Raw genomic sequence first — 25743 nt, forward strand, 5'->3', positions numbered from 1 at the left:
GCGTGACAGAACTTTTGTTTCCATGGTAACCGTGGACACTTGTTAAGTTTCCGTCACGCAGTGTCGGTAGGTAAGGGGAGCATGACTGGTTAGGTTGTCGGTTAGTGCTAACTGACTAGCACTATCTGCACCAGTTTGGCATAAGTAATGGGACATGATGATTGACAGCGTGTCTTCCTGCTGTCAGACTTGCTGGCGGTGCCCAAGCATCCGTACGCCGCCATGGAGAACTGGGGGCTCAGCGTCTTCGTGGAGCAGAAGATCCTGCTGGACGCCGACGTGTCGTCCTCGTCCTACCGCATGGAGCTGACCATGGTGGTCGTCCACGAGATCTGCCATCAGGTGAGCTGACCATGAGCATGCTGCTGGCCGCTAACTACATGCTAACTCAACACGAGGGACAGGAAGTGACGACGCGGGGGACAGGAAGTGACGACGCGAGGGACAGGAAGTGACGATGCGAGGGACAGGACGTGATGTTGCGAGGGACAGGAAGAGGGACAGGAAGTGACAATGCGAGGGAAAGTAAGTGATGACGCAAGGGAAAGGAAGTGACAACGCGAGGGACAGGAGGAGGGACAAGAAGTGATGATGCAAGGGACAGGAAGTGACGACGTGAGGGACAGGAAGTGACGACGTGAGGGACAAGAGGAGGGACAAGAAGTGACGACGTGAGGGACAGGAGGAGGGACAAGAAGTGACGACGTGAGGGACAGGAAGTGACGATGCGAGGGACTGGAGGTGACGACGTGAGGGACAGGAGGAGGGACAAGAAGTGACGACGTGAGGGACAAGAGGAGGGACAAGAAGTGACGACGTGAGGAACAAGAAGTGACGACGTGAGGGACCGGAGGAGGGACAAGAAGTGACGACGTGAGGGACAGGAGGAGGGACAAGAAGTGACGACGTGAGGGACAAGAAGTGACGACGTGAGGGACAGGAAGTGACGACGTGAGGGACAAGAGGAGGGACAAGAAGTGACGACGTGAGGAACAAGAAGTGACGACGTGAGGGACAGGAAGTGACGACGTGAGGGACAAGAGGAGGGACAAGAAGTGACGACGTGAGGGACAGGAAGTGACGACGTGAGGGACAGGAAGTGACGACGTGAGGGACAGGAAGAGGGACAAGAAGTGACGACGTGAGGAACAAGAAGTGACGACGTGAGGGACAGGAAGTGACGACGTGAGGGACAAGAGGAGGGACAAGAAGTGACGACGTGAGGGACAGGAAGTGACGACGTGAGGGACAGGAAGTGACGACGTGAGGGACAGGAAGTGACGACGTGAGGGACCGGAAGAGGGACAAGAAGTGACGACGTGAGGGACAGGAGGAGGGACAAGAAGTGACGACGTGAGGGACAAGAAGTGACGATGTGAGGGACAGGAGGAGGGACAAGAAGTGACGACGTGAGGAACAAGAAGTGACGATGTGAGGGACAGGAAGTGACAACGTGAGGGACAGGAGGAGGGACAAGAAGTGACGACGTGAGGGACAGGACGTGACGACGTGAGGAACAAGAAGTGACGACGTGAGGGACAGGAAGTGACGACGTGAGGGACTGGAAGTGACGACGTGAGGGACCGGAAGAGGGACAAGAAGTGACGACGTGAGGAACAAGAAGTGACGATGTGAGGGACAGGAAGTGACGACGTGAGGGACAGGAGGAGGGACAAGAAGTGACGACGTGAGGGACAGGAAGTGACGACGTGAGGGACAGGAAGTGACAACGCGAGGGACAGGAGGAGGGACAAGAAGTGACGACGTGAGGAACAAGAAGTGACGACGTGAGGGACAGGAAGTGACGACGTGAGGGACAGGAAGTGACGACGTGAGGGACAAGAAGTGACGACGTGAGGGACAGGAGGAGGGACAAGAAGTGACGACGTGAGGGACAAGAAGTGACGATGTGAGGGACAGGAGGAGGGACAAGAAGTGACGACGTGAGGAACAAGAAGTGACGATGTGAGGGACAGGAAGTGACAACGTGAGGGACAGGAGGAGGGACAAGAAGTGACGACGTGAGGGACAGGACGTGACGACGTGAGGAACAAGAAGTGACGACGTGAGGGACAGGAAGTGACGACGTGAGGAACAAGAAGTGACGACGTGAGGGACTGGAAGTGACGACGTGAGGGACCGGAAGAGGGACAAGAAGTGACGACGTGAGGAACAAGAAGTGACGATGTGAGGGACAGGAAGTGACGACGTGAGGGACAGGAGGAGGGACAAGAAGTGACGACGTGAGGGACAGGAAGTGACGACGTGAGGGACAGGAAGTGACAACGCGAGGGACAGGAGGAGGGACAAGAAGTGACGACGTGAGGAACAAGAAGTGACGACGTGAGGGACAGGAAGTGACAACGTGAGGGACAGGAGGAGGGACAAGAAGTGACGACGTGAGGGACAGGAAGTGACGACGTGAGGGACAGGAAGTGACAACGCGAGGGACAGGAGGAGGGACAAGAAGTGACGACGTGAGGGACAGGAAGTGACGACGTGAGGGACAGGAAGTGACAACGCGAGGGACAGGAGGAGGGACAAGAAGTGACGACGTGAGGGACAAGAAGTGACGACGTGAGGGACAGGAAGTGACGACGTGAGGGACAGGAAGTGACGACGTGAGGGACCGGAAGAGGGACAAGAAGTGACGACGTGAGGGACAAGAAGTGACGACGTGAGGAACAAGAAGTGACGACGTGAGGGACAGGAAGTGACGATGCGAGGGACTGGACGTGATGTTGCGAGGGACAGGAAGAGGGACAGGAAGTGACGATGCGAGGGACAGGAAGTGACGACGTGAGGGAAAGGAAGTGACAACGCGAGGGACAGGAGGAGGGACAAGAAGTGACGACGTGAGGGACAGGAAGTGACGACGTGAGGGACAGGAAGTGACAACGCGAGGGACAGGAGGAGGGACAAGAAGTGACAACGTGAGGGACAGGAAGTGATGATGCGAGGGACAGGAAGTGACGGCGTGAGGGAAAGGAAGTGACAACGCGAGGGACAGGAGGAGGGACAAGAAGTGACGACGTGAGGGACAGGAAGTGATGATGCGAGGGACAGGAAGTGACGACGTGAGGGAAAGGAAGTGACAACGCGAGGGACAGGAGGAGGGACAAGAAGTGACGACGTGAGGAACAAGAAGTGACGATGTGAGGGACAGGAAGTGACGACGTGAGGGACAGGAGGAGGGACAAGAAGTGACGACGTGAGGGACAGGAAGTGACGACGTGAGGGACAGGAAGTGACAACGCGAGGGACAGGAGGAGGGACAAGAAGTGACGACGTGAGGAACAAGAAGTGACGACGTGAGGGACAGGAAGTGACGACGTGAGGGACAGGAAGTGACGACGTGAGGGACAAGAAGTGACGACGTGAGGGACAGGAGGAGGGACAAGAAGTGACGACGTGAGGGACAAGAAGTGACGATGTGAGGGACAGGAGGAGGGACAAGAAGTGACGACGTGAGGAACAAGAAGTGACGATGTGAGGGACAGGAAGTGACAACGTGAGGGACAGGAGGAGGGACAAGAAGTGACGACGTGAGGGACAGGACGTGACGACGTGAGGAACAAGAAGTGACGACGTGAGGGACAGGAAGTGACGACGTGAGGAACAAGAAGTGACGACGTGAGGGACTGGAAGTGACGACGTGAGGGACAGGAGGAGGGACAAGAAGTGACGACGTGAGGAACAAGAAGTGACGATGTGAGGGACAGGAAGTGACGACGTGAGGGACAGGAGGAGGGACAAGAAGTGACGACGTGAGGGACAGGAAGTGACGACGTGAGGGACAGGAAGTGACAACGCGAGGGACAGGAGGAGGGACAAGAAGTGACGACGTGAGGAACAAGAAGTGACGACGTGAGGGACAGGAAGTGACAACGCGAGGGACAGGAGGAGGGACAAGAAGTGACGACGTGAGGGACAGGAAGTGACGACGTGAGGGACAGGAAGTGACAACGCGAGGGACAGGAGGAGGGACAAGAAGTGACGACGTGAGGGACAAGAAGTGACGACGTGAGGGACAGGAAGTGACGACGTGAGGGACAGGAAGTGACGACGTGAGGGACCGGAAGAGGGACAAGAAGTGACGACGTGAGGGACAAGAAGTGACGACGTGAGGAACAAGAAGTGACGACGTGAGGGACAGGAAGTGACGATGCGAGGGACTGGACGTGATGTTGCGAGGGACAGGAAGAGGGACAGGAAGTGACGATGCGAGGGACAGGAAGTGACGACGTGAGGGAAAGGAAGTGACAACGCGAGGGACAGGAGGAGGGACAAGAAGTGACGACGTGAGGGACAGGAAGTGACGACGTGAGGGACAGGAAGTGACAACGCGAGGGACAGGAGGAGGGACAAGAAGTGACAACGTGAGGGACAGGAAGTGATGATGCGAGGGACAGGAAGTGACGGCGTGAGGGAAAGGAAGTGACAACGCGAGGGACAGGAGGAGGGACAAGAAGTGACGACGTGAGGGACAGGAAGTGATGATGCGAGGGACAGGAAGTGACGACGTGAGGGAAAGGAAGTGACAACGCGAGGGACAGGAGGAGGGACAAGAAGTGACGACGTGAGGGACAAGAAGTGACGACGTGAGGGACAGGAAGTGACGACGCGAGGGACAGGAAGAGGGACAGGAAGTGACGATGCGAGGGACAGTAAGTGATGACGCAAGGGAAAGGAAGTGACAACGTGAGGGACAGGAGGAGGGACAAGAAGTGATGATGCGAGGGACAGGAAGTGACGACGTGAGGGACAGGAAGTGACAACACGAGAGACAGGAAGAGCGACAGGAAGTGACGACGTGAGGGACAGGGAGTGACAATGCGGGGGACAGGACGTGATGTCGCGAACGAATGGTAGAGGGACAGGAAGTGACGATGCGAGGGACTGGAAGTGACGACGCGAGGGACAGGAAGTGATGACCCGAGGGAAAGGAAGTGACAACGCGAGGGACAGGAGGAGGGACAAGAAGTGACGACGTGAGGGACAGGAAGTGACGACGTGAGGGAAAGGAAGTGACGACGTGAGGGACAGGAAGTGACGACGTGAGGGACCGGAAGAGGGACCGGAAGAAGGACAAGAAGTGACGACGTGAGGAACAAGAAGTGACGACGTGAGGGACAGGAAGTGACGACGTGAGGAACAAGAAGTGACGACGTGAGGGACAGGAAGTGACGACGTGAGGGACAGGAAGTGACGACGTGAGGGACAGGAAGTGACGACGTGAGGGACCGGAAGAGGGACAAGAAGTGACGACGTGAGGGACAAGAAGTGACGACGTGAGGGACAAGAAGTGACGACGTGAGGGACAGGAAGTGACGATGCGAGGGACTGGACGTGATGTTGCGAGGGACAGGAAGAGGGACAGGAAGTGACGATGCGAGGGACAGGAAGTGACGACGTGAGGGAAAGGAAGTGACAACGCGAGGGACAGGAGGAGGGACAAGAAGTGACGACGTGAGGGACAGGAAGTGACGACGTGAGGGACAGGAAGTGACAACGCGAGGGACAGGAGGAGGGACAAGAAGTGACGACGTGAGGGACAGGAAGTGACAACGCGAGGGACAGGAGGAGGGACAAGAAGTGACGACGTGAGGGACAAGAAGTGACGACGTGAGGGACCGGAAGAGGGACAAGAAGTGACATCGTGAGGGACAGAAAGTGACAATGTGAGGGATAGTAAGTGACATTGTGAGGGACAGGAAGTGACATCTCAAGGGACAGGAAGTGACATTGTGAGGGACAGGAAGTGACGACGCGAGGGACAATAAGTGACATGGTGAGTGACAGGAAGTGACCACGTGATGCGAGAGAGAGAGGAAACAGGAAGTGGAGTAGAGAGGAGAGAAAAGATGTGCAGTGTTAAATAAACACACCTGATTAACGAGGGTCTTGAAAGTGAAGCCAGTTTGTCATGTCTTAAAACATAACTGGTAAATAAACACACCTGATTAACCAGGGTCTTGAAAGTGAAGCCAGGGTCTCGCTGACGTTCAATCAGCAGCAACATCAATGTGACCTTCTTACATTACACCTTTCTTCTGCTTGTTAGCCACGCTCTTTCATGTCCTCATATATGTGTGTGTGTGTGTGTGTGTGTTTTCTGATTCTTCTTCCACCGTGTGTCACTTTCAACTCAACACACACACACACACACACACACACACACACACACCTCTCTGTGAAGGTGTTACATCTGTTTTGAAAGTGTTGTCATGGCAACAAGCACAGACATACAGTAAGGTCTTCTTTTGAATCCGTAAGTCTAATTAGGATAGTTTGCTTTATACACACACACACACACACACACACACACACACACACACGCACACACGCACACACGCACACACACACACACATACACACACACACACACACACACAGACGCATGCTCACACATGCAGAGAGGATCAAAGTTCATGAATGATCTTATTGTTCTTTCTTCCCACATAACTTCACATTTTCTTATCTTTTATCTTTCTTTTCTTTTTCTTCCGTTTTTTCATTTCCATCCATTTGTTTTCTTTTCATTTTTCTTTTCTTTTTCTTTTCTTCTCCCCACATCTGCGTTCTTCATTGTATCCCATTGGGTTGAGTTTTTCCTTGCCCCGAGGTGGATCTGAGCCGAGGATGTGGTTATGGTTTGTGCAGCCCTCTGAGACATTTGTGATTAAGGGCTATCTATATTAGTCAACTTTGATTGATTGATTGATTCTTTCTTTAATTTTCTCGTTTTTCTGATTTTCTTTCTTATTTCTTTCTTGTCTTCTTTCTTTTTCTTGTGTACTCTTTTAGCTATGTCTTTTTTTTTCTGGTTTCTTCTTTTTTTTTTTTCTTTTTTTCTTTTTGTCTTTTTCTTTACTTTTCTTTCGGTTTATTTTATTTTCTTTTTTTCTTTCCTTATGTTTTCAATTGTTTTCTTTTTTTTTCTTTATATCCTTTATTTGTCTTTTTTCCCATTTCTTTTTCTTTACTTTCTTTTCTTTCTGTACTTTTCTTTTTTTCTTCTTTCTTTTCATTTCTTGTATTTTCTGATTTCCTTTTCTTTTTTCTTTCTTTTCTTTTTTCCTTTCATTTTCTTTGACATCTTCCTTTTTCTTTTCTTTCTCTGTCTTTCCTTCTTTCTTTGCTTCTTCATTTTATTTTTCTGTCCTTTTTCTTTCTTTTATTCATTATTTTCTTTTTCCTTTTCCTTCACTTCTTTCTTTTCTTCTTTAGTTTATTTTTCCTCCTTTTTTTCTTTGTTTTTTTCCTTGTCTTATCACATTTCCGATCTTTTCCTGCTTTCTTTTCTTCCTTCTTTTCTTTCTTTGTCTTTTATACTTTTTTAGTTTCGTCTTTTTTTTTTCTTCTGTTTTCTTCTTTCTTTTTTTTTCTTATTTCCTTTTTGTCTTTTTCTTTACCTTCCTTTCTGTTTCTTTTCTTTTCGTTTTTTTCTTTCCTTATCTTTTCTATTTTTTGTTCTTTCTTCTTTATTTTCTTTCTATCCTTTATCCGTCTTTTTTTCCATTTCATTTTCTTTCTTTTCTTTTCTTTCTGTTCTTTTCTTTTCTTTTCGTTTTATTTCTTTTCTTTCTGTTCTTTTCTTTTCGTTTTTCTTTCTTTTCATTTCTTATATTTTCTGATTTCCTTTTCTTTCATCTTTCTTTTCTTTTTTCCTTTCTTTTTCTTTGACTTCTTCCTTTTTACTCTTCTTTACTTTCTTTGTCTTTCCTTCTTTCTTTGCTTCTTCATTTTATTTTTCTACCATTTTTTTTCTTATTTCTTTGCTTCTTCGTTTTCATTTTCTGTCCTTTTTTCTTTCTTTTATTCATTCTTTTTTTCTCTTTTTCTTTACTTCTTTATTTTCTTCTTTAGTTTATATGTACCTTCCTTTCTCCTTTTTTTCTTCTTTTCTTTCCTTGTCTTCTTTTTTTTGTCTTTTGTACTTTTTTACCTTCTTAATTTTTTTCTGTTTTCTTCTTTTCTTATTTCCTTTGTGTCTTTTTCTTTCCTTTCATTTTTGATTTCTTTTCTTTTCTTTTTTCCTTTCCTTATGTTTTCTATTTTTTCCTTTCTTCATTTTCTTTCTATCCTTTGTCTTTCAATTTCATTTCATTGTCTTTCCTTTCTTTTTTCTGTTCTTTTCTTTTTTTTCTTTCTTTTTTTTCCCGTTTCTGTTGCTATTCTGATTTTCTTTTATTTCTTCTTTCTTTTCTTTTTTCCTTTCTTTTTCTTTGACTTCTTCCTTTTTACTCTTCTTTTCTTTCTTTGTCTTTCCTTCTTTCTTTGCTTCTTCATTTTATTTTTCTACCATTCTTTTTTTCTTATTTCTTTGCTTCTTCGTTTTCATTTTCTGTCCTTTTTTCTTTCTTTTATTCATTCTTTTTTTTCTCTTTTTCTTTACTTCTTTATTTTCTTCTTTAGTTTATATGTACCTTCCTTTTTCCTTTTTTTTCTTCTTTTCTTTCCTTGTCTTCTTTTTTTTGTCTTTTGTACTTTTTTTACCTTCTTAATTTTTTTCTGTTTTCTTCTTTTCTTATTTCCTTTTTGTCTTTTTCTTTCCTTTCATTTTGATTTATTTTCTTTTCTTTTTTTCCTTTCCTTATGTTTTCTATTTTTTTCTTTCTTCATTTTCTTTCTATCCTTTGTCTTTTAATTTCATTTAATCGTCTTTCCTTTCTTTTTTCTGTTCTTTTCTTTTTTTTTCCGTTTCTGTTGCTATTCTGATTTCCTTTTCTTTCTTCTTTCTTTTATTCTTTTCTTTCGTTTTCTTTCTCTTCTTCCTTTTTACCCTTTTTCTTCTTTCTTTGCTTCTTCGTTTTCATTTTCTGTCCTTTTTTCTTTCTTTTATTCATTCTTTTCTTTTTCCTTTTCCTTTACTTCTTTTTTTTCTTCTTTAGTTTATTTTTTCCCCATTTTTTTCTTCTTGTCTTTCCTTGTCTTATCACATTTCCTGCTTTCTTTTCTTCCTTCTTTTCTTTCCGTGGCTTTTCTTCTTTCATTTTTTTGGACCTTTTTATATTTTTCTTTCTTTTTTCTTTCTTCCTTGTTCAGTCAGTGTATTTTGTACAAACATGCAGCTTTTGGACTGCCAAGTGCTGCTCATTAAGCAAGCTAACATGATTGATGATTGAGAAATCATCTGACGTCTAAAAATAGAAAACTTTCCTATATGTGCAACTTTGATTGGCTTGTTGAGCAAATGTAACTAAACGCGTAGCAAGCTACGTAGTTAAAAATAATCCTCTCACCATGGCTTCAATCAGCACTAGGTGGATGCTTTAAGTGTGGCCAGCACGTGCACCCACACACTGTTTGGGCAGCCAGCCTCGTTATACGTTGGCAGCACACCGTGCACATGAATATTCATGAGGTCAGATCAGACGAGGAAGCATCGTCTCAGATTTGGACATGCCATAAAAGATTAAGTAACCGCACAAACTTTATTCCAAAGTGTCACCCTCCTGTTCACGTAGTTAGTTAGTTAGTCCAAGCCATCTTTTGTTCGGCTCGACTTCCCCCTCCTTGTCAGCGAAGCTTCCTTCGTTGTTACCGCGGCAACGGCAAATACATGCTGGTGATGATCAATGGTAACATTTGTAGTTCATGATGTCACTTGATGTGTTGTCAGTGGTTCGGTGACCTGGTGACCCCCGTGTGGTGGGAGGACGTGTGGCTGAAGGAAGGCTTCGCTCACTACTTCGAGTACGTCGGCACGGATTTCCTCTTCCCCAAGTGGAACATGGTGAGCACGCCTCCGCACCGCACTACATTTATTAAGTACACTTGCCAACGCCAAGACGTGCCATTGAGTATACAGGTAAAAGCCAGTAAATTAGAATATTTTGAAAAACTTGATTTATTTCAGTAATTGCATTCAAAAGGTGTAACTTGTACATTATATTTATTCATTGCACACAGACTGATGCATTCAAATGTTTATTTCATTTAATTTTGATGATTTGAAGTGGCAACAAATGAAAATCCAAAATTCCGTGTGTCACAAAATTAGAATATTACTTAAGGCTAATACAAAAAAGGGATTTTTAGAAATGTTGGCCAACTGAAAAGTATGAAAATGAAAAATATGAGCATGTACAATACTCAATACTTGGTTGGAGCTCCTTTTGCCTCAATTACTGCGTTAATGCGGCGTGGCATGGAGTCGATGAGTTTCTGGCACTGCTCAGGTGTTATGAGAGCCCAGGTTGCTCTGATAGTGGCCTTCAACTCTTCTGCGTTTTTGGGTCTGGCATTCTGCATCTTCCTTTTCACAATACCCCACAGATTTTCTATGGGGCTAAGGTCAGGGGAGTTGGCGGGCCAATTTAGAACAGAAATACCATGGTCCGTAAACCAGGCACGGGTAGATTTTGCGCTGTGTGCAGGCGCCAAGTCCTGTTGGAACTTGAAATCTCCATCTCCATAGAGCAGGTCAGCAGCAGGAAGCATGAAGTGCTCTAAAACTTGCTGGTAGACGGCTGCGTTGACCCTGGATCTCAGGAAACAGAGTGGACCGACACCAGCAGATGACATGGCACCCCAAACCATCACTGATGGTGGAAACTTTACACTAGACTTCAGGCAACGTGGATCCTGTGCCTCTCCTGTCTTCCTCCAGACTCTGGGACCTCGATTTCCAAAGGAAATGCAAAATTTGCATGGTTGGGTGATGGTTTGGGGTGCCATGTCATCTGCTGGTGTCGGTCCACTCTGTTTCCTGAGATCCAGGGTCAACGCAGCCGTCTACCAGCAAGTTTTAGAGCACTTCATGCTTCCTGCTGCTGACCTGCTCTATGGAGATGGAGATTTCAAGTTCCAACAGGACTTGGCGCCTGCACACAGCGCAAAATCTACCCGTGCCTGGTTTACGGACCATGGTATTTCTGTTCTAAATTGGCCCGCCAACTCCCCTGACCTTAGCCCCATAGAAAATCTGTGGGGTATTGTGAAAAGGAAGATGCAGAATGCCAGACCCAAAAACGCAGAAGAGTTGAAGGCCACTATCAGAGCAACCTGGGCTCTCATAACACCTGAGCAGTGCCAGAAACTCATGGACTCCATGCCACGCCGCATTAACGCAGTAATTGAGGCAAAAGGAGCTCCAACCAAGTATTGAGTATTGTACATGCTCATATTTTTCATTTTCATACTTTTCAGTTGGCCAACATTTCTAAAAAATCCCTTTTTTGTATTAGCCTTAAGTAATATTCTAATTTTGTGACACACGGAATTTTGGATTTTCATTTGTTGCCACTTCAAATCATCAAAATTAAATGAAATAAACATTTGAATGCATCAGTCTGTGTGCAATGAATAAATATAATGTACAAGTTACACCTTTTGAATGCAATTACTGAAATAAATCAAGTTTTTCAAAATATTCTAATTTACTGGCTTTTACCTGTATAAAAGCACCGTATTTTTCCGACTATTTTCTCAAAACTCGACAGTGCGCCTAATGTACGGAATAATTGTGGTTGTGCTTACCGACCTCGAAGCTATTTTATTTGGTACATGGCGAAATGATAAGTGTGACCAGTAGATGGCAGTCACGCATAAGAGATACGTGTAGACTGCAATATGACTCGAGTAAACAACACCAAAATGTTGTATGTTTGTGAAAGTCTCTGCGTGTGGGTTCTCCTGGGACCGACAGAATCTTCGGGAGCCCGAAGTCCAGGTTTAAACAAGTCTTTTATTTGTATGTTTATGATGGGTGATTACATAACCAGCAGGGGTGTGAGAAAAAATCGATTCGAACTCGAATCGCGATTCTCACGTTGTGCGATTCAGAATCGATTCTCCATCCATCCATCCATCTTCTTCCGCTTATCCGAGGTCGGGTCGCGGGGGCAGCAGCCTAAGCAGGGAAGCCCAGACTTCCCTCTCCCCAGCCACCTCGTCCAGCTCTTCCCGTGGGACCCCGAGGCGTTCCCAGGCCAGCCGGGAGACATAGTCTTCCCAACGTGTCCTGGGTCTTCCCCGCGGCCTCCTACCGGTCGGACGGGCGGTGAGGGATGCCGTCAAGCTGAAGAAGGAGTCCTATTGGGTTCTTTTGGCTCATAGGACTCCTGAAGCAGCAGACAGGTACCGACAGGCCAAGCGGTGTGCGGCTTCAGCGGTCGCAGAGGCAAAAACTCGGACATGGGAGGAGTTCGGGGAAGCCATGGAAAGCGACTTCCGGACGGCTTCGAAGCAATTCTGGACCACTATCCGCCGCCTCAGGAAAGGGAAGCAGTGCACTATCAACACCGTGTATGGCGGGGATGGTGTTCTGCTGACCTCGACTGCGGATGTTGTGGATCGGTGGAGGGAATACTTCGAAGACCTCCTCAATCCCACCAACACGTCTTCCTATGAGGAAGCAGTGCCTGGGGAGTCTGTGGTGGGCTCTCCTATTTCTGGGGCTGAGGTTGCTGAGGTAGTTAAAAAGCTCCTCGGTGGCAAGGCCCCGGGGGTGGATGAGATCCGCCCGGAGTTCCTTAAGGCTCTGGATGCTGTGGGGCTGTCTTGGTTGACAAGACTCTGCAGCATCGTGTGGACATCGGGGGCGGTACCTCTGGATTGGCAGACCGGGGTGGTGGTTCCTCTCTTTAAGAAGGGGAACCGGAGGGTGTGTTCCAACTATCGTGGGATCACACTCCTCAGCCTTCCCGGTAAGGTCTATTCAGGTGTATTGGAGAGGAGGCTACGCCGGATAGTCGAACCTCGGATTCAGGAGGAACAGTGTGGTTTTCGTCCTGGTCGTGGAACTGTGGACCAGCTCTATACTCTCGGCAGGGTCCTTGAGGGTGCATGGGAGTTTGCCCAACCAGTCTACATGTGTTTTGTGGACTTGGAGAAGGCATTCGACCGTGTCCCTCGGGAAGTCCTGTGGAGAGTGCTGAGGGAGTATGGGGTATCGGACTGTCTGATTGTGGCAGTCCGCTCCCTGTATGATCAGTGCCAGAGCTTGGTCCGCATTGCCGGCAGTAAGTCGGACACGTTTCCAGTGAGGGTTGGACTCCGCCAAGGCTGCCCTTTGTCACCGATTCTGTTCATAACTTTTATGGACAGAATTTGTAGGCGCAGTCAAGGCGTTGAGGGGATCTGGTTTGGTGGCTGCAGGATTAGGTCTCTGCTTTTTGCAGATGATGTGGTCCTGTTGGCTTCATCTGGCCAGGATCTTCAGCTCTCACTGGATCGGTTCGCAGCTGAGTGTGAAGCGACTGGGATGAGAATCAGCACCTCCAAGTCCGAGTCCATGGTTCTCTCCCGGAAAAGGGTGGAGTGCCATCTCCGGGTTGGGGAGGAGATCTTGCCCCAAGTGGAGGAGTTCAAGTACCTCGGAGTCTTGTTCACGAGTGAGGGAAGAGTGGATCGTGAGATCGACAGGCGGATCGGTGCGGCGTCTTCAGTAATGCGGACGCTGTATCGATCCGTTGTGGTGAAGAAGGAGCTGAGCCGGAAGGCAAAGCTCTCAATTTACCGGTCGATCTACGTTCCCATCCTCACCTATGGTCACAAGCTTTGGGTTATGACCGAAAGGACAAGATCACGGGTACAAGCGGCCGAAATGAGTTTCCTCCGCCGAGTGGCGGGGCTCTCCCTTAGAGATAGGGTGAGAAGCTCTGCCATCCGGGGGGAGCTGAAAACCTATGTATTGAATGAATAGAGAATCCTTTTGAATCGGGGAAAAAAATCGTTTTTGAATCGAGAATCGCGTTGAATTGAAAAAAATCGATTTTGAATAGAATCGTGGGACACCTAAAGATTCGCAGCCCTAATAACCTCCCCAGCTGGGTAGTCTACTCACCTGTCAGCTGGGCTTCGAAGCCGAGCCATACACACTCCCTTCCCGCAGCCATTGAAAACATAGAACATTACACATGGCGCTCAAAAATCTATCAAAATGTTTTAGTAGGACTTTGGTAAGCTATGAAGCCACACTGCTTGATGGATTGTACTGTGCTTCAACATAGGAGTATTATTATGGTGGGTGTATAAGGTAAGACATATTATCTAGCGTTTTGTTTCGCAACATTATAAAAAAGCAACTTTTCTTACATTCTGGTACCTGCCGATGTGTATTTGGGATCTGCATAAGTCCTGAAAATTTGTAGTCGATAAGCTTCTTCTTTGTCTCTATCTTCTTGTTATGGGACATTCATCCTCCGCTGTTGCCATTTCTAATATAAAGTAGTGTAAAGTTCTTACTTATATCTGTCAGTAAACTCGCCATGAAAGCACTAAAACATACCGGTGTAGTGACTTTACATTATTCACCCAAGGAACTTTAGTTATTAGAGAGTTCCGGTCGGACGTTTTTCTCACGGGACACATTTCGGGCGTTGTTGTTGTTGCACTAGTGAGCCACGGATGAGGAGATGCTGCTTCGTTATTGATTGAAATAAAGTCTGGATGTCATTAAAACAGTTAGCTCCACATTTTGACACTTCCTCCACTCCCGTCCTTGCACGCTACACCGCTACGACAAAAATGACGGGGAGAAGACGCCGTCGAAGGTGAGTCACGTGAATAAGAGCGCCCACAAAACGGCGCATCCTGAAGCGACTGTCAGAAAGCGACTTGAAGATGATGTGTAAAACATTTTGACCAAAGAACCACCATCACATGTTATGTAGACCAGTGTTTTTCAACCTTTTTTGAGGCAAGGCACATTTTTTTCATAAAAAAAGTCCAGAGGCACACCACCAGCAGAAAACGTTAAAAATTTAAACTCCTTACTTTGAGCTTGTTGGTGTTTTCCTGTGTGTCGTGCTTTAGTTCTTGTCTTCCGCTGTTATTTTGGTGGCCTTCCCTGTTTTGTTGGCGTTTTCCTGTAACAGTTTCATGTCTTTGAGCGCTATTCCTCGCACCCAGGCCCGGCCCTAATCAATCTGGCGCCCTAGGCAAGATTTTAGGTGGCGCCCCCCCCACATCGGCAGTGAAGTGTATATACTCACAAGAACCCGAATAGCTTTGTCTTTGACCTTTTTTTTTTTACTTACAACTATACCTAATATATAAAGGGGTGGAAAAGTGACTATTACCTGCAGGGCAAACATTAGCTAACCAGAAGGCAATAACAATGTAAACAAAAAACACCTGCTTAAAAGATCTAATACAAATGTCCCTGAGGAATGTAAGGTGGGAGTACTGTAATTACCTAACGTTACATTATTATTTTCCATAACAATTTAGCCCCCTCCACAATTAACCCGACGTTAAAACAGAACTAGCTATTTATTGATTAGCAATTGCCGAATCATGTAACATTAGCTTAATGCTAAAAAGCCAGGTTACTATCACATTCTGTAACAGACAAATAATTTCATGTAGGCTAACGTTACCTACCTGCTACCTCTGTCTTTTTCTCGTTTCTCCTCCTCTTCTTTTCTCTTTTTTCTTCCCTGGGCACCTGACAGTTTTGGCCGTTTTGACATCTTGTGTTGATTTTTTGATGTGGTGACGTCCAAAAAGAGTCATGATACGGGAAGGGAGGGGGCGCACCGTGCGTGGGCAGGAGGGGGGGCGTAATGTTGTAACAAATAATATTTCTATTAAATAGGCTTTACTTTGCATTTTAATTAACGTGAGATTATTTTTTGTATTTAGAAATAATTGTAACAACTTTTTTTTTCTTTTTTTTTTTCTCCAACATTTGTGGCACTGGCATGGCGCCCCCTGATGGACGGCGCCCTTAGCATTTGCCTATACGGCCTATGCCACGGGCCGGCCCTGCTCGCACCTGCCTTGCGTCAGCAAGCAAGGATATTTACGTTGTTGCTATCCTTCTTTGTGTGGACATTGTTGATTGTCATGTCATGTACGGACGTACTTTGTGGAAGCCGTAAGTTTTTGCTGTCGTCCAGCATTCTGTTTTTGTTTACTTTGTAGCCAGTTTAGTTTAGTTGCAAAAATATATTTTTTTTTTGGACCAATTAGGTGAAGCTGCATAATTTCCCACGGCACACCAGACTATCTCACGGCACACACTGCAAAAACTGAAATCTAAGTAAGATGAAATATGTCAAATAAGGGTGATATTGGCTTATTTTCTGTCTGATAAGATAATTCTTCTCACTAAGCAGATTTTATGTTGGAGTGTTTTACTTGTTTTAAGTGTTTTGGTCCTAAATGATCTCAGTAAGCTTGTTGCTGAGATTTGATGACCTACATTGAGTAAAACATGCTTGAAACTAGAATATCAAGTGTTGCAAAGCTGTGTCATCAACACTCACAAGTATAAAACTACTTTTTTAAAGTAATAATTTCTTATTTCAAGCATGAACAAAAAAAATCATGACTTTGACACAATTGTCATATATTGACAACCCCCAGCAAAAACCAACAGGAAGTTTGCAATTACCCCTTCAAAACAAAAAGTTAGTAAAAACAGTCACTTTTGCCTCTTTGAGCTGTAATTTGACCCCCTTAACATGCTTCAAAACTCACCAAACTGGACACACAAAAATTGCGATCTAATAAAAAAAAACAACCCCAAAACTCAAAATTGCGCCCCCTAGGAAGAAAACACAGACACAACTGCTCCTAGGAAGAAAACTCAGACAAAACTGCCTGTAACTTCCAGTAGGAAAACAAAAACCTCTATGTAGGTCTCACTTAGACCTACATTTCATATATTGACAACCCCCAGCAAAAACCAACAGGAAGTTTGCAATTCCCCCTTCAAAACAAAAGTGTTGTAAAAACCGGTCACCTCTTTTCAAACATTATCTCCTCTCACCGCGTTTGTCGTGTCGGCTTCAAACTAGCACAGGAGAGAGATTGAACCCTTGTGATTAAAAGTTGACCAAAGAGTTTTAATTATTGCTCCGGTTTGGATTTTATGTGCCTCAAAGTCGGTCCCGTCCATCGCTGCTTGCGGCTTTAATTTTACTTCTTTTGGAAAGTCTTGACAAGCCAAATTTTCTTGTTCTATTGGCAGATATTTTTGCTTAGTTCAAATAAAATACCCCTCATTTTTGTATTTTTTTTTCTTGTTTTTGAACACTGACTTTTTGTAGTGCACTAGTGTGCCACTGTACAGTGGTTGAAAAACACTGATGTTGTCAAGACTGGGACTTTGTCGTGGTTTGTTCTCCCGAGGTGCTAGTGAATTGGACTGGTCATGGCGTGAAGGTAAATACATTTTTAATAATAACACTCAAAAGAACAAAAGGCGCGCTCGAGGCGGATGTACAAACTTGACTAACGAAAACAAAAGACTTGCACGGGGGCAAAAAACTATGAACAATATAAAACACTAACTATGGCAATAATAAACAAAACTTACTTGGCATGGACATGAAGTGCGCAGAGGTGGACAGAGTGTGACAGGTGTATAATACGGGGATGTCGTCAGGACGAACAACAGAAAATGAATGAACTTAAATACTATGGACATGATTAGTGAAAGCAGGTGCGTGACTCAAAACGTGAAACAGGTGCGTGACGTGACAGGTGAAAACTAATGGTTGCTATGGTGACAAACAAGAGTGCACAATGAGTCCAAACGTGGAACAGGTGAAACTAATGGGTAATCATGCAAACAAGACAAGGGAGTGAAAAGCCAGAAACTAAACAAAACATGACTTAAAACAAAACTTGATTACACAGACATGACAGATGTAGACCACAAGGAAGTCTTTTACATTTAGAAAATTATGACAATATGACCCCTTTAATGCGCTTTACGGTCTGGAAAATAAGTTTTTTTGTATTAATTATGCCATGATAGTTTTGCCGCTCATAGGCTGCGTACCTAATGAAGTGGCCGGTATAGAGCACGAATAAAGAAAGTCAACTTCTGTCACGCATCACAAGCTTCAATTAAAGCAATATTCATGTTTTGTTTTTACGCTCTCAGTTGGAGAAAGTGGGGTTTTTTTTACTTTCTCACACACACAAGAATGGACTTTTGTGGCCTTTTTAAATCTCACTTAGTGAATTGTGTGTTTTTTGCGCACAACAACAATGACAAGTAGAACAATGATGAAGCTGCTGCCTGCCCGCTGATCATTCTGTTTGTTTACCACTTTTGAAACTTTCAGTTTCAGTCGTTGGCAGCCCGCAGGGAACACCGACGCCCCAACACGCTTCATTTGAAATCTGCTTGACATGAATCAACTGTAAGTCGTGTAAAAAAAAAAAAAATGCATTAAAACTCAACTAATTAAAGCACTTTAATCCTTGAATTAGACGAATCCCGGCGGATGCTCCCAATTATATTCATTTTGTTCATTAGCAGCAACATTTGTGCGGCGCATTAATAAGCGTGACATTCATTAAAAGTCAAAAACTGCGACCACCAATTAGTCACTGCCTCACCCGCAACTTTGCTAATGTGCGAATGCTAATGTGACCCGCCTGCGTTCGCCACCTTCACACTATTCGGGGATGGAATCGTAGTCCACAAATTGAGAGATGAGCGCTGTCAGGTTCAAACACTGATGACATCTATTAAACAAGACAAGAAGCAAAGAATCAAACAGAGACAGAATTCAATTTGGACTCAATACAGGTAAAAGCCAGTAAATTAGAATATTTTGAAAAACTTGATTTATTTCAGTAATTGCATTCAAAAGGTGTAACTTGTACATTATATTTATTCATTGCACACAGACTGATGCATTCAAATGTTTATTTCATTTAATTTTGATGATTTGAAGTGGCAACAAATGAAAATCCAAAATTCCGTGTGTCACAAAATTAGAATATTACTTAAGGCTAATACAAAAAAGGGATTTTTAGAAATGTTGGCCAACTGAAAAGTATGAAAATGAAAAATATGAGCATGTACAATACTCAATACTTGGTTGGAGCTCCTTTTGCCTCAATTACTGCGTTAATGCGGCGTGGCATGGAGTCGATGAGTTTCTGGCACTGCTCAGGTGTTATGAGAGCCCAGGTTGCTCTGATAGTGGCCTTCAACTCTTCTGCGTTTTTGGGTCTGGCATTCTGCATCTTCCTTTTCACAATACCCCACAGATTTTCTATGGGGCTAAGGTCAGGGGAGTTGGCGGGCCAATTTAGAACAGAAATACCATGGTCCGTAAACCAGGCACGGGTAGATTTTGCGCTGTGTGCAGGCGCCAAGTCCTGTTGGAACTTGAAATCTCCATCTCCATAGAGCAGGTCAGCAGCAGGAAGCATGAACTGCTCTAAAACTTGCTGGTAGACGGCTGCGTTGACCCTGGATCTCAGGAAACAGAGTGGACCGACACCAGCTGGACTGCTGCTGAGTGGTCCAAAGTCATGTTTTCTGACGAAAGCAAATTTTGCATTTCCTTTGGAAATCGAGGACCGAGAGTCTGGAGGAAGACAGGAGAGGCACAGGATCCACGTTGCCTGAAGTCTAGTGTAAAGTTTCCACCATCAGTGATGGTTTGGGGTGCCATGTCATCTGCTGGTGTCGGTCCACTCTGTTTCCTGAGATCCAGGGTCAACGCAGCCGTCTACCAGCAAGTTTTAGAGCACTTCATGCTTCCTGCTGCTGACCTGCTCTATGGAGATGGAGATTTCAAGTTCCAACAGGACTTGGCGCCTGCACACAGCGCAAAATCTACCCGTGCCTGGTTTACGGACCATGGTATTTCTGTTCTAAATTGGCCCGCCAACTCCCCTGACCTTAGCCCCATAGAAAATCTGTGGGGTATTGTGAAAAGGAAGATGCAGAATGCCAGACCCAAAAACGCAGAAGAGTTGAAGGCCACTATCAGAGCAACCTGGGCTCTCATAACACCTGAGCAGTGCCAGAAACTCATCGACTCCATGCCACGCCGCATTAACGCAGTAATTGAGGCAAAAGGAGCTCCAACCAAGTATTGAGTATTGTACATGCTCATATTTTTCATTTTCATACTTTTCAGTTGGCCAACATTTCTAAAAATCCCTTTTTTGTATTAGCCTTAAGTAATATTCTAATTTTGTGACACACGGAATTTTGGATTTTCATTTGTTGCCACTTCAAATCATCAAAATTAAATGAAATAAACATTTGAATGCATCAGTCTAGTTCAAGTTCAAGTTTCAAGTTTATTCACAATACCATATAACAAATACAATAGTAGTAAAATATCATCATTTAAAGATGTTGGTATGTGAAAGGGTCCCCCAAATAAGCTAGAAGAAGCTTTTGACAGGGGGTCCAGAGGATAGAATATACATGAAATGATGGAATATACATGGAATGATGGAACGTGGTAGCAAGTACAACAACAATAAACAACGCTATATGATTAACACAAGATAATAGTACTAAAGCAAGCATACACATACATACATACATTCATTCAACCATGCAAAACCCAACAGTAGTCTACCCTACATGAGGCATTAAATATAGGTGGTTAATAGATAAGTTTTTAGTTTATTTTTGAAGTTAGTCTGTGTGCAATGAATAAATATAATGTGCAAGTTACACCTTTTGAATGCAATTACTGAAATAAATCAAGTTTTTCAAAATATTCTAATTTACTGGCTTTTACCTGTATATTGAGGAGAGTCGCCCAGATATTGTATCCTTCTACAATCTCCAGCACGCTCTGACGAAAAAGGTTGACGTCTCCTCCTTTATTTAGATATTCAATGTTTACACAACAACACATGTCTCAACAGGAATGGGGGGCATGTAAACAGCTCTTGTTTTTGGTCACATTGAAGACAAAAGATGAGGATGCCTTGGGCTTGGGCTCATCCTGGATTCGGCTTGAGCAGGTCTTCGATGACAATAGATAACCCCTCCCGTCTCCTCTCATCGTACACAGTGGAATTTTCCAAGCCTTTGATTTGGTGGAACAAAGGCTCAGAACGGAAATTGTTATTTAATTATTTTTTTTCATTTATTTATTTATTTTAAGCAATGACATAAAAAAAAAGTACAAAGTTGACAACACATAATAATATAAATTAATATAGTGCAAAAGGTGGTTGTCCAGTTTTGCCTGAAAGGGAATGGGAAGAAGATAACTAATTTAATCCCCCATTTACTATGAATTGATTAACGTGGACCCCGACTTAAACAAGTTGAAAAATTTACAAATTTACCATTTAGTGGTCAATTGTACGGAATATGTACTGTACTGTGCAATCTACTAATAAAAGTTTCAATCAATCAATCAATCAATCAATCAAAACCCCCAGTTCTCCATTCAGGGATTATTCCATTGAGTTTCACTGTTACTTTGTTTAAGGATTATAATACAAATGTTGTATCATGGTGGCATTACCACAGGTAACAATAATCATCACACTGTAACAATAATTTGTATCAACAATGTAGGAAGAACTCAATTACCAACAAAGGTAATAGACAAAATACCAACAATGGTAATAGACAACATAGCAATAATGGTAAGGAAACATTGAGCACATGTTAACACATAATATGACTTAAGAGTCATATTACACTGCAATAAGTCAGTGTTCAAAAACAAGAAAATAAAAATTAAAAAATTAGGGGTATTTTATTTGAACTAAGCAAAATTATCTGCCAATAGAACAAGAACATTTGGCTTGTCAAGACTTTCCAAAACAAGTCAAATTAAAGCTTCAAGCAGCGATGGACGGGACCGACTTTGACGGCACATAAAATCCAAACCGGAGCAGTAATTAAAACTCTTTTGTCCACTTTTAATCAGAAGGGTTCAATCTCTCTCCTGTGCTAGTTTGAAGCCGACACGACAAACGCGCTCAGAGGAGATCATTTTGGAAAAAAGGTGACCGTTTTTTACAAAACTTTTGTTTTGAAGGGGGAATTGCAATTTTTCTGTTGATTTTTGCTGGGGGTTGTCAATATATGAAATGTAGGTCTAAGTGAGACCTACATAACGGTTTTTGTTTCATGTCTCTACGAAATTCCTACTGGAAGTTACAGACAGTTTTGTCTGTTTTCTTCCTGGGAGCAGTTTTGTCTGTGTTTTATTCCTAGGGGGCGCTAGACCGCAATTTTGAGTTTTGGAGTTGGGTTTTTTATTAGATCGCAATTTCTGCCAGTCCTGATGTGTGTGTCCAGTTTGGTGAGTTTTGAAGCATGTTAAGGGGGTCAAATTGTAGCTCAAAGAGGCAAAAGTGACTGTTTTTGTCACAGTTGGGTTTGCAGCTTGCTGCGGGATCGTTCCTCCAATGCTTCACGGACTACTCCGGACGACAGGGTGAGGTAGGAGTTGGTTTATTTAACTTAAATAGTACAAAACAAAAAACTTACTTAGCACCGGAATCAGGAATCAAGACCAGGAATAAACAAACGTGACTGTTGCATACAGCAAACAACGAAGCTACAATGAGTGACCGGAAAAGGCAGAACTAAATAGAGTCTCTGATGAGCAACAGGTGCGCTAAAAGGCAGGTGAAAATCATAAGTAACCATGGTGACTGAACTCAGGAAGTGCATAACCAGGAACTTAAACGGAGTCCAAAACAAACCGATAACACAAAACATGATCCGACCACGGATCATGACAGAGTCCCCCCCTTAAGGACAGATCCTAGATGTCCTAAAAACAAAACACATGCAGGGTCAAAAGTCACGGGAGGGCGGAGGGAGGACTTGGCGGTGGGTCGCCAGGCCAAGTGTCCCCGAATCCACCGAGGCAAAGTCAAGTGGCGGCGGCGAGTGGAGCGCCGCTGCAGCAGGCAAGGCGGGCGCCCAGGGAATGGCCACATTCGTGGCCGACTGAGAGGTGGACGCACTTGGTTTTGTCTGTGTTTTATTCCTATGGGGCGCTAGAGCGCAATTTTGAGTTTTGGGGTTGGGTTTTTTATAAGATCGCAATTTCTGCCAGTCCTGATGTGTGTGTCCAGTTTGGTGAGTTTTGAAGCATGTTAAGGGGGTCAAATTGTAGCTCAAAGAGGCAAAAGTGACTGTTTTTGTCACAGTTGGGTTTGCAGCTTGCTGCGGGATCGTTCCTCCAATGCTTCACGGACTACTCCGGACGACAGGGTGAGGTAGGAGTTGGTTTATTTAACTTAAATAGTACAAAACAAAAAACTTACTTAGCACCGGAATCAGGAATCAAGATCAGGAATAAACAAACGTGACTGTTGCATACAGCAAACAACGAAGCTACAATGGGTGACCGGAAAAGGCAGAACTAAATAGAGTCTCTGATGAGCAACAGGTGCGCTAAAAGGCAGGTGAAAATCATAAGTAACCATGGTGACTGAACTCAGGAAGTGCATAACCAGGAACTTAAACGGAGTCCAAAACAAACCGATAACACAAAACATGATCCGACCACGGATCATGACAGAGTCCCCCCCTTAAGGACAGATCCTAGATGTCCTAAAAACAAAACACATGCAGGGTCAAAAGTCACGGGAGGGCGGAGGGAGGACTTGGCGGTGGGTCGCCAGGCCAAGTGTCCCCGAATCCACCGAGGCAAAGTCAAGTGGCGGCGGCGAGTGGAGCGCCGCTGCAGCAGGCGAGGCGGGCGCCCAGGGAATGGCCACATTCGTGGCCGACTGAGAGGTGGATGCACTTGGTTTTGTCTGTGTTTTATTCCTATGGGGCGCTAGAGCGCAATTTTGAGTTTTGGGGTTGGGTTTTTTATAAGATCGCAATTTCTGCCAGTCCTGATGTGTGTGTCCAGTTTGGTGAGTTTTGAAGCATGTTAAGGGGGTCAAATTGTAGCTCAAAGAGGCAAAAGTGACTGTTTTTGTCACAGTTGGGTTTGCAGCTTGCTGCGGGATCGTTCCTCCAATGCTTCACGGACTACTCCGGACGACAGGGTGAGGTAGGAGTTGGTTTATTTAACTTAAATAGTACAAAACAAAAAACTTACTTAGCACCGGAATCAGGAATCAAGACCAGGAATAAACAAACGTGACTGTTGCATACAGCAAACAACAAAGCTACAATGAGTGACCGGAAAAGGCAGAACTAAATAGAGTCTCTGATGAGCAACAGGTGCGCTAAAAGGCAGGTGAAAATCATAAGTAACCATGGTGACTGAACTCAGGAAGTGCATAACCAGGAACTTAAACGGAGTCCAAAACAAACCGATAACACAAAACATGATCCGACCACGGATCATGACAGTTTTTTACAAAACTTTTGTTTTGAAGGGAGAATTGCCAATTCCTGTTGATTTTTGCTGAAAGTTGTCAGTGTACGAAATGTAGGTCTAAGTGAGACCTACATAGAGGTTTTTGTTTCATGTCAGGAAACATTGAGCACATGTTAACACATAATATGACTTAAGAGTCATATTACACTGCAATAAGTCAGTGTTCAAAAACAAGAAAATAAAAATTAAAAAATTAGGGGTATTTTGTTTGAACTAAGCAAAATTATCTGCCAATAGAACAAGAACATTTGGCTTGTCAAGACTTTCCAAAACAAGTCAAATTAAAGCTGCAAGCAGCGATGGACGGGACCGACTTTGACGGCACATAAAATCCAAACCGGAACAATAATTAAAACTCTTTTGTCCACTTTTAATCAGAAGGGTTCAATCTCTCTCCTGTGCTAGTTTGAAGCCGACACGACAAACGTGCTCAGAGGAGATCATTTTTTTAAAAAGGTGACCGTTTTTTACAAAACTTGTGTTTTGAAGGGGGAATTGCAATTTTTCTGTTGATTTTTGCTGGGGGTTGTCAATTTATGAAATGTAGGTCTAAGTGAGACCTACATAACGGTTTTTGTTTCATGTCTCTACGAAATTCCTACTGGAAGTTACAGGCAGTTTTGTCTGTGTTTTCTTCCTGGGAGCAGTTTTGTCTGTGTTTTATTCCTAGGGGGCGCTAGAGCGCAATTTTGAGTTTTGGAGTTGGGTTTTTTATTAGATCGCAATTTCTGCCAGTCCTGATGTGTGTGTCCAGTTTGGTGAGTTTTGAAGCATGTTAAGGGGGTCAAATTGTAGCTCAAAGAGGCAAAAGTGACTGTTTTTACAAAACGTTTGTTTTGAAGGGAGAATTGCTGAACTTCCTGTTGATTTTTGCTGAAATATCTTACTGAGATCATTTAGGGCCAAAACACTTAAAACAAGTAAAACACTCTAACATAAAATCTGCTTCGTGAGAAGAATTATCTTATTAGACAGAAAATAAGCAAATATCACCCTTATTTGAGATATTTCATCTTACTTAGATTTCAGTTTTTGCAGTGCAAAATAGACAGAAAGAATACATTGAGTAAGAAAAATGACAGTACTTTATTGATACATATTAAACAAACAACTAAACAAAACCTATGTCCAGCAAAAGTGGCTACACTGCAAAAACTGAAATCTAAGTAAGATGAAATATCTCAAATAAGGGTGATATTTGCTTATTTTCTGTCTGATAAGATCATTCTTCTCACTAAGCAGATTTTATGTTAGAGTGTTTTACTTGTTTTAAGGGTTTTGGTCCTAAATAATCTCATTACAGTTTGTTGCTCAGATCTGATGACCTATATTGAGTAAAACATGTCATGACTTGGTCCTGGGTGTTTGCTTTTCCGGAATGCAACGGAAAGTTGGCTCGGGCGAGACGGGAATGTAAATACATGATTTATTTAATATATCCAAAAAAAAGTACAAACGAAAAGCGCGCACAGTTGCGGAGAACAAACTATGAAACCAAAAGACTATAGCATTAATAAACAAAACTTACTTGGCATGGACTAAAAGGAGCAGCATGAACGATGGACATGAAATCAAGTGTCAGAAATGTGCCGAGCATATTTTGTGGGATGTCACCAGAAAGACAAACTGAAAACAATGAACTTAAATACTACAGACATGATTAACGAAAACAGGAGCGTGACTCAAAACGTGGAAC

General features: G+C 44.1%; 1 protein-coding gene across 1 annotated transcript in view; it reads left to right on the forward strand.

Moving 5' to 3' along the window:
* Positions 1-25743, forward strand: part of LOC133621502 (thyrotropin-releasing hormone-degrading ectoenzyme-like) — a 240456-nt gene that overhangs the window by 111112 nt on the left and 103601 nt on the right. The window contains exons 5-6 of the mRNA XM_061983554.1: positions 188-342; positions 9626-9739. Of these exons, the coding sequence (XP_061839538.1) occupies positions 188-342; positions 9626-9739 (269 nt within the window). The remainder of the gene's footprint in view (positions 1-187; positions 343-9625; positions 9740-25743) is intronic.

The sequence above is a fragment of the Nerophis lumbriciformis genome, linkage group LG25, assembly GCF_033978685.3.
Source record: "Nerophis lumbriciformis linkage group LG25, RoL_Nlum_v2.1, whole genome shotgun sequence".
NCBI lineage: Eukaryota > Metazoa > Chordata > Actinopteri > Syngnathiformes > Syngnathidae > Nerophis > Nerophis lumbriciformis.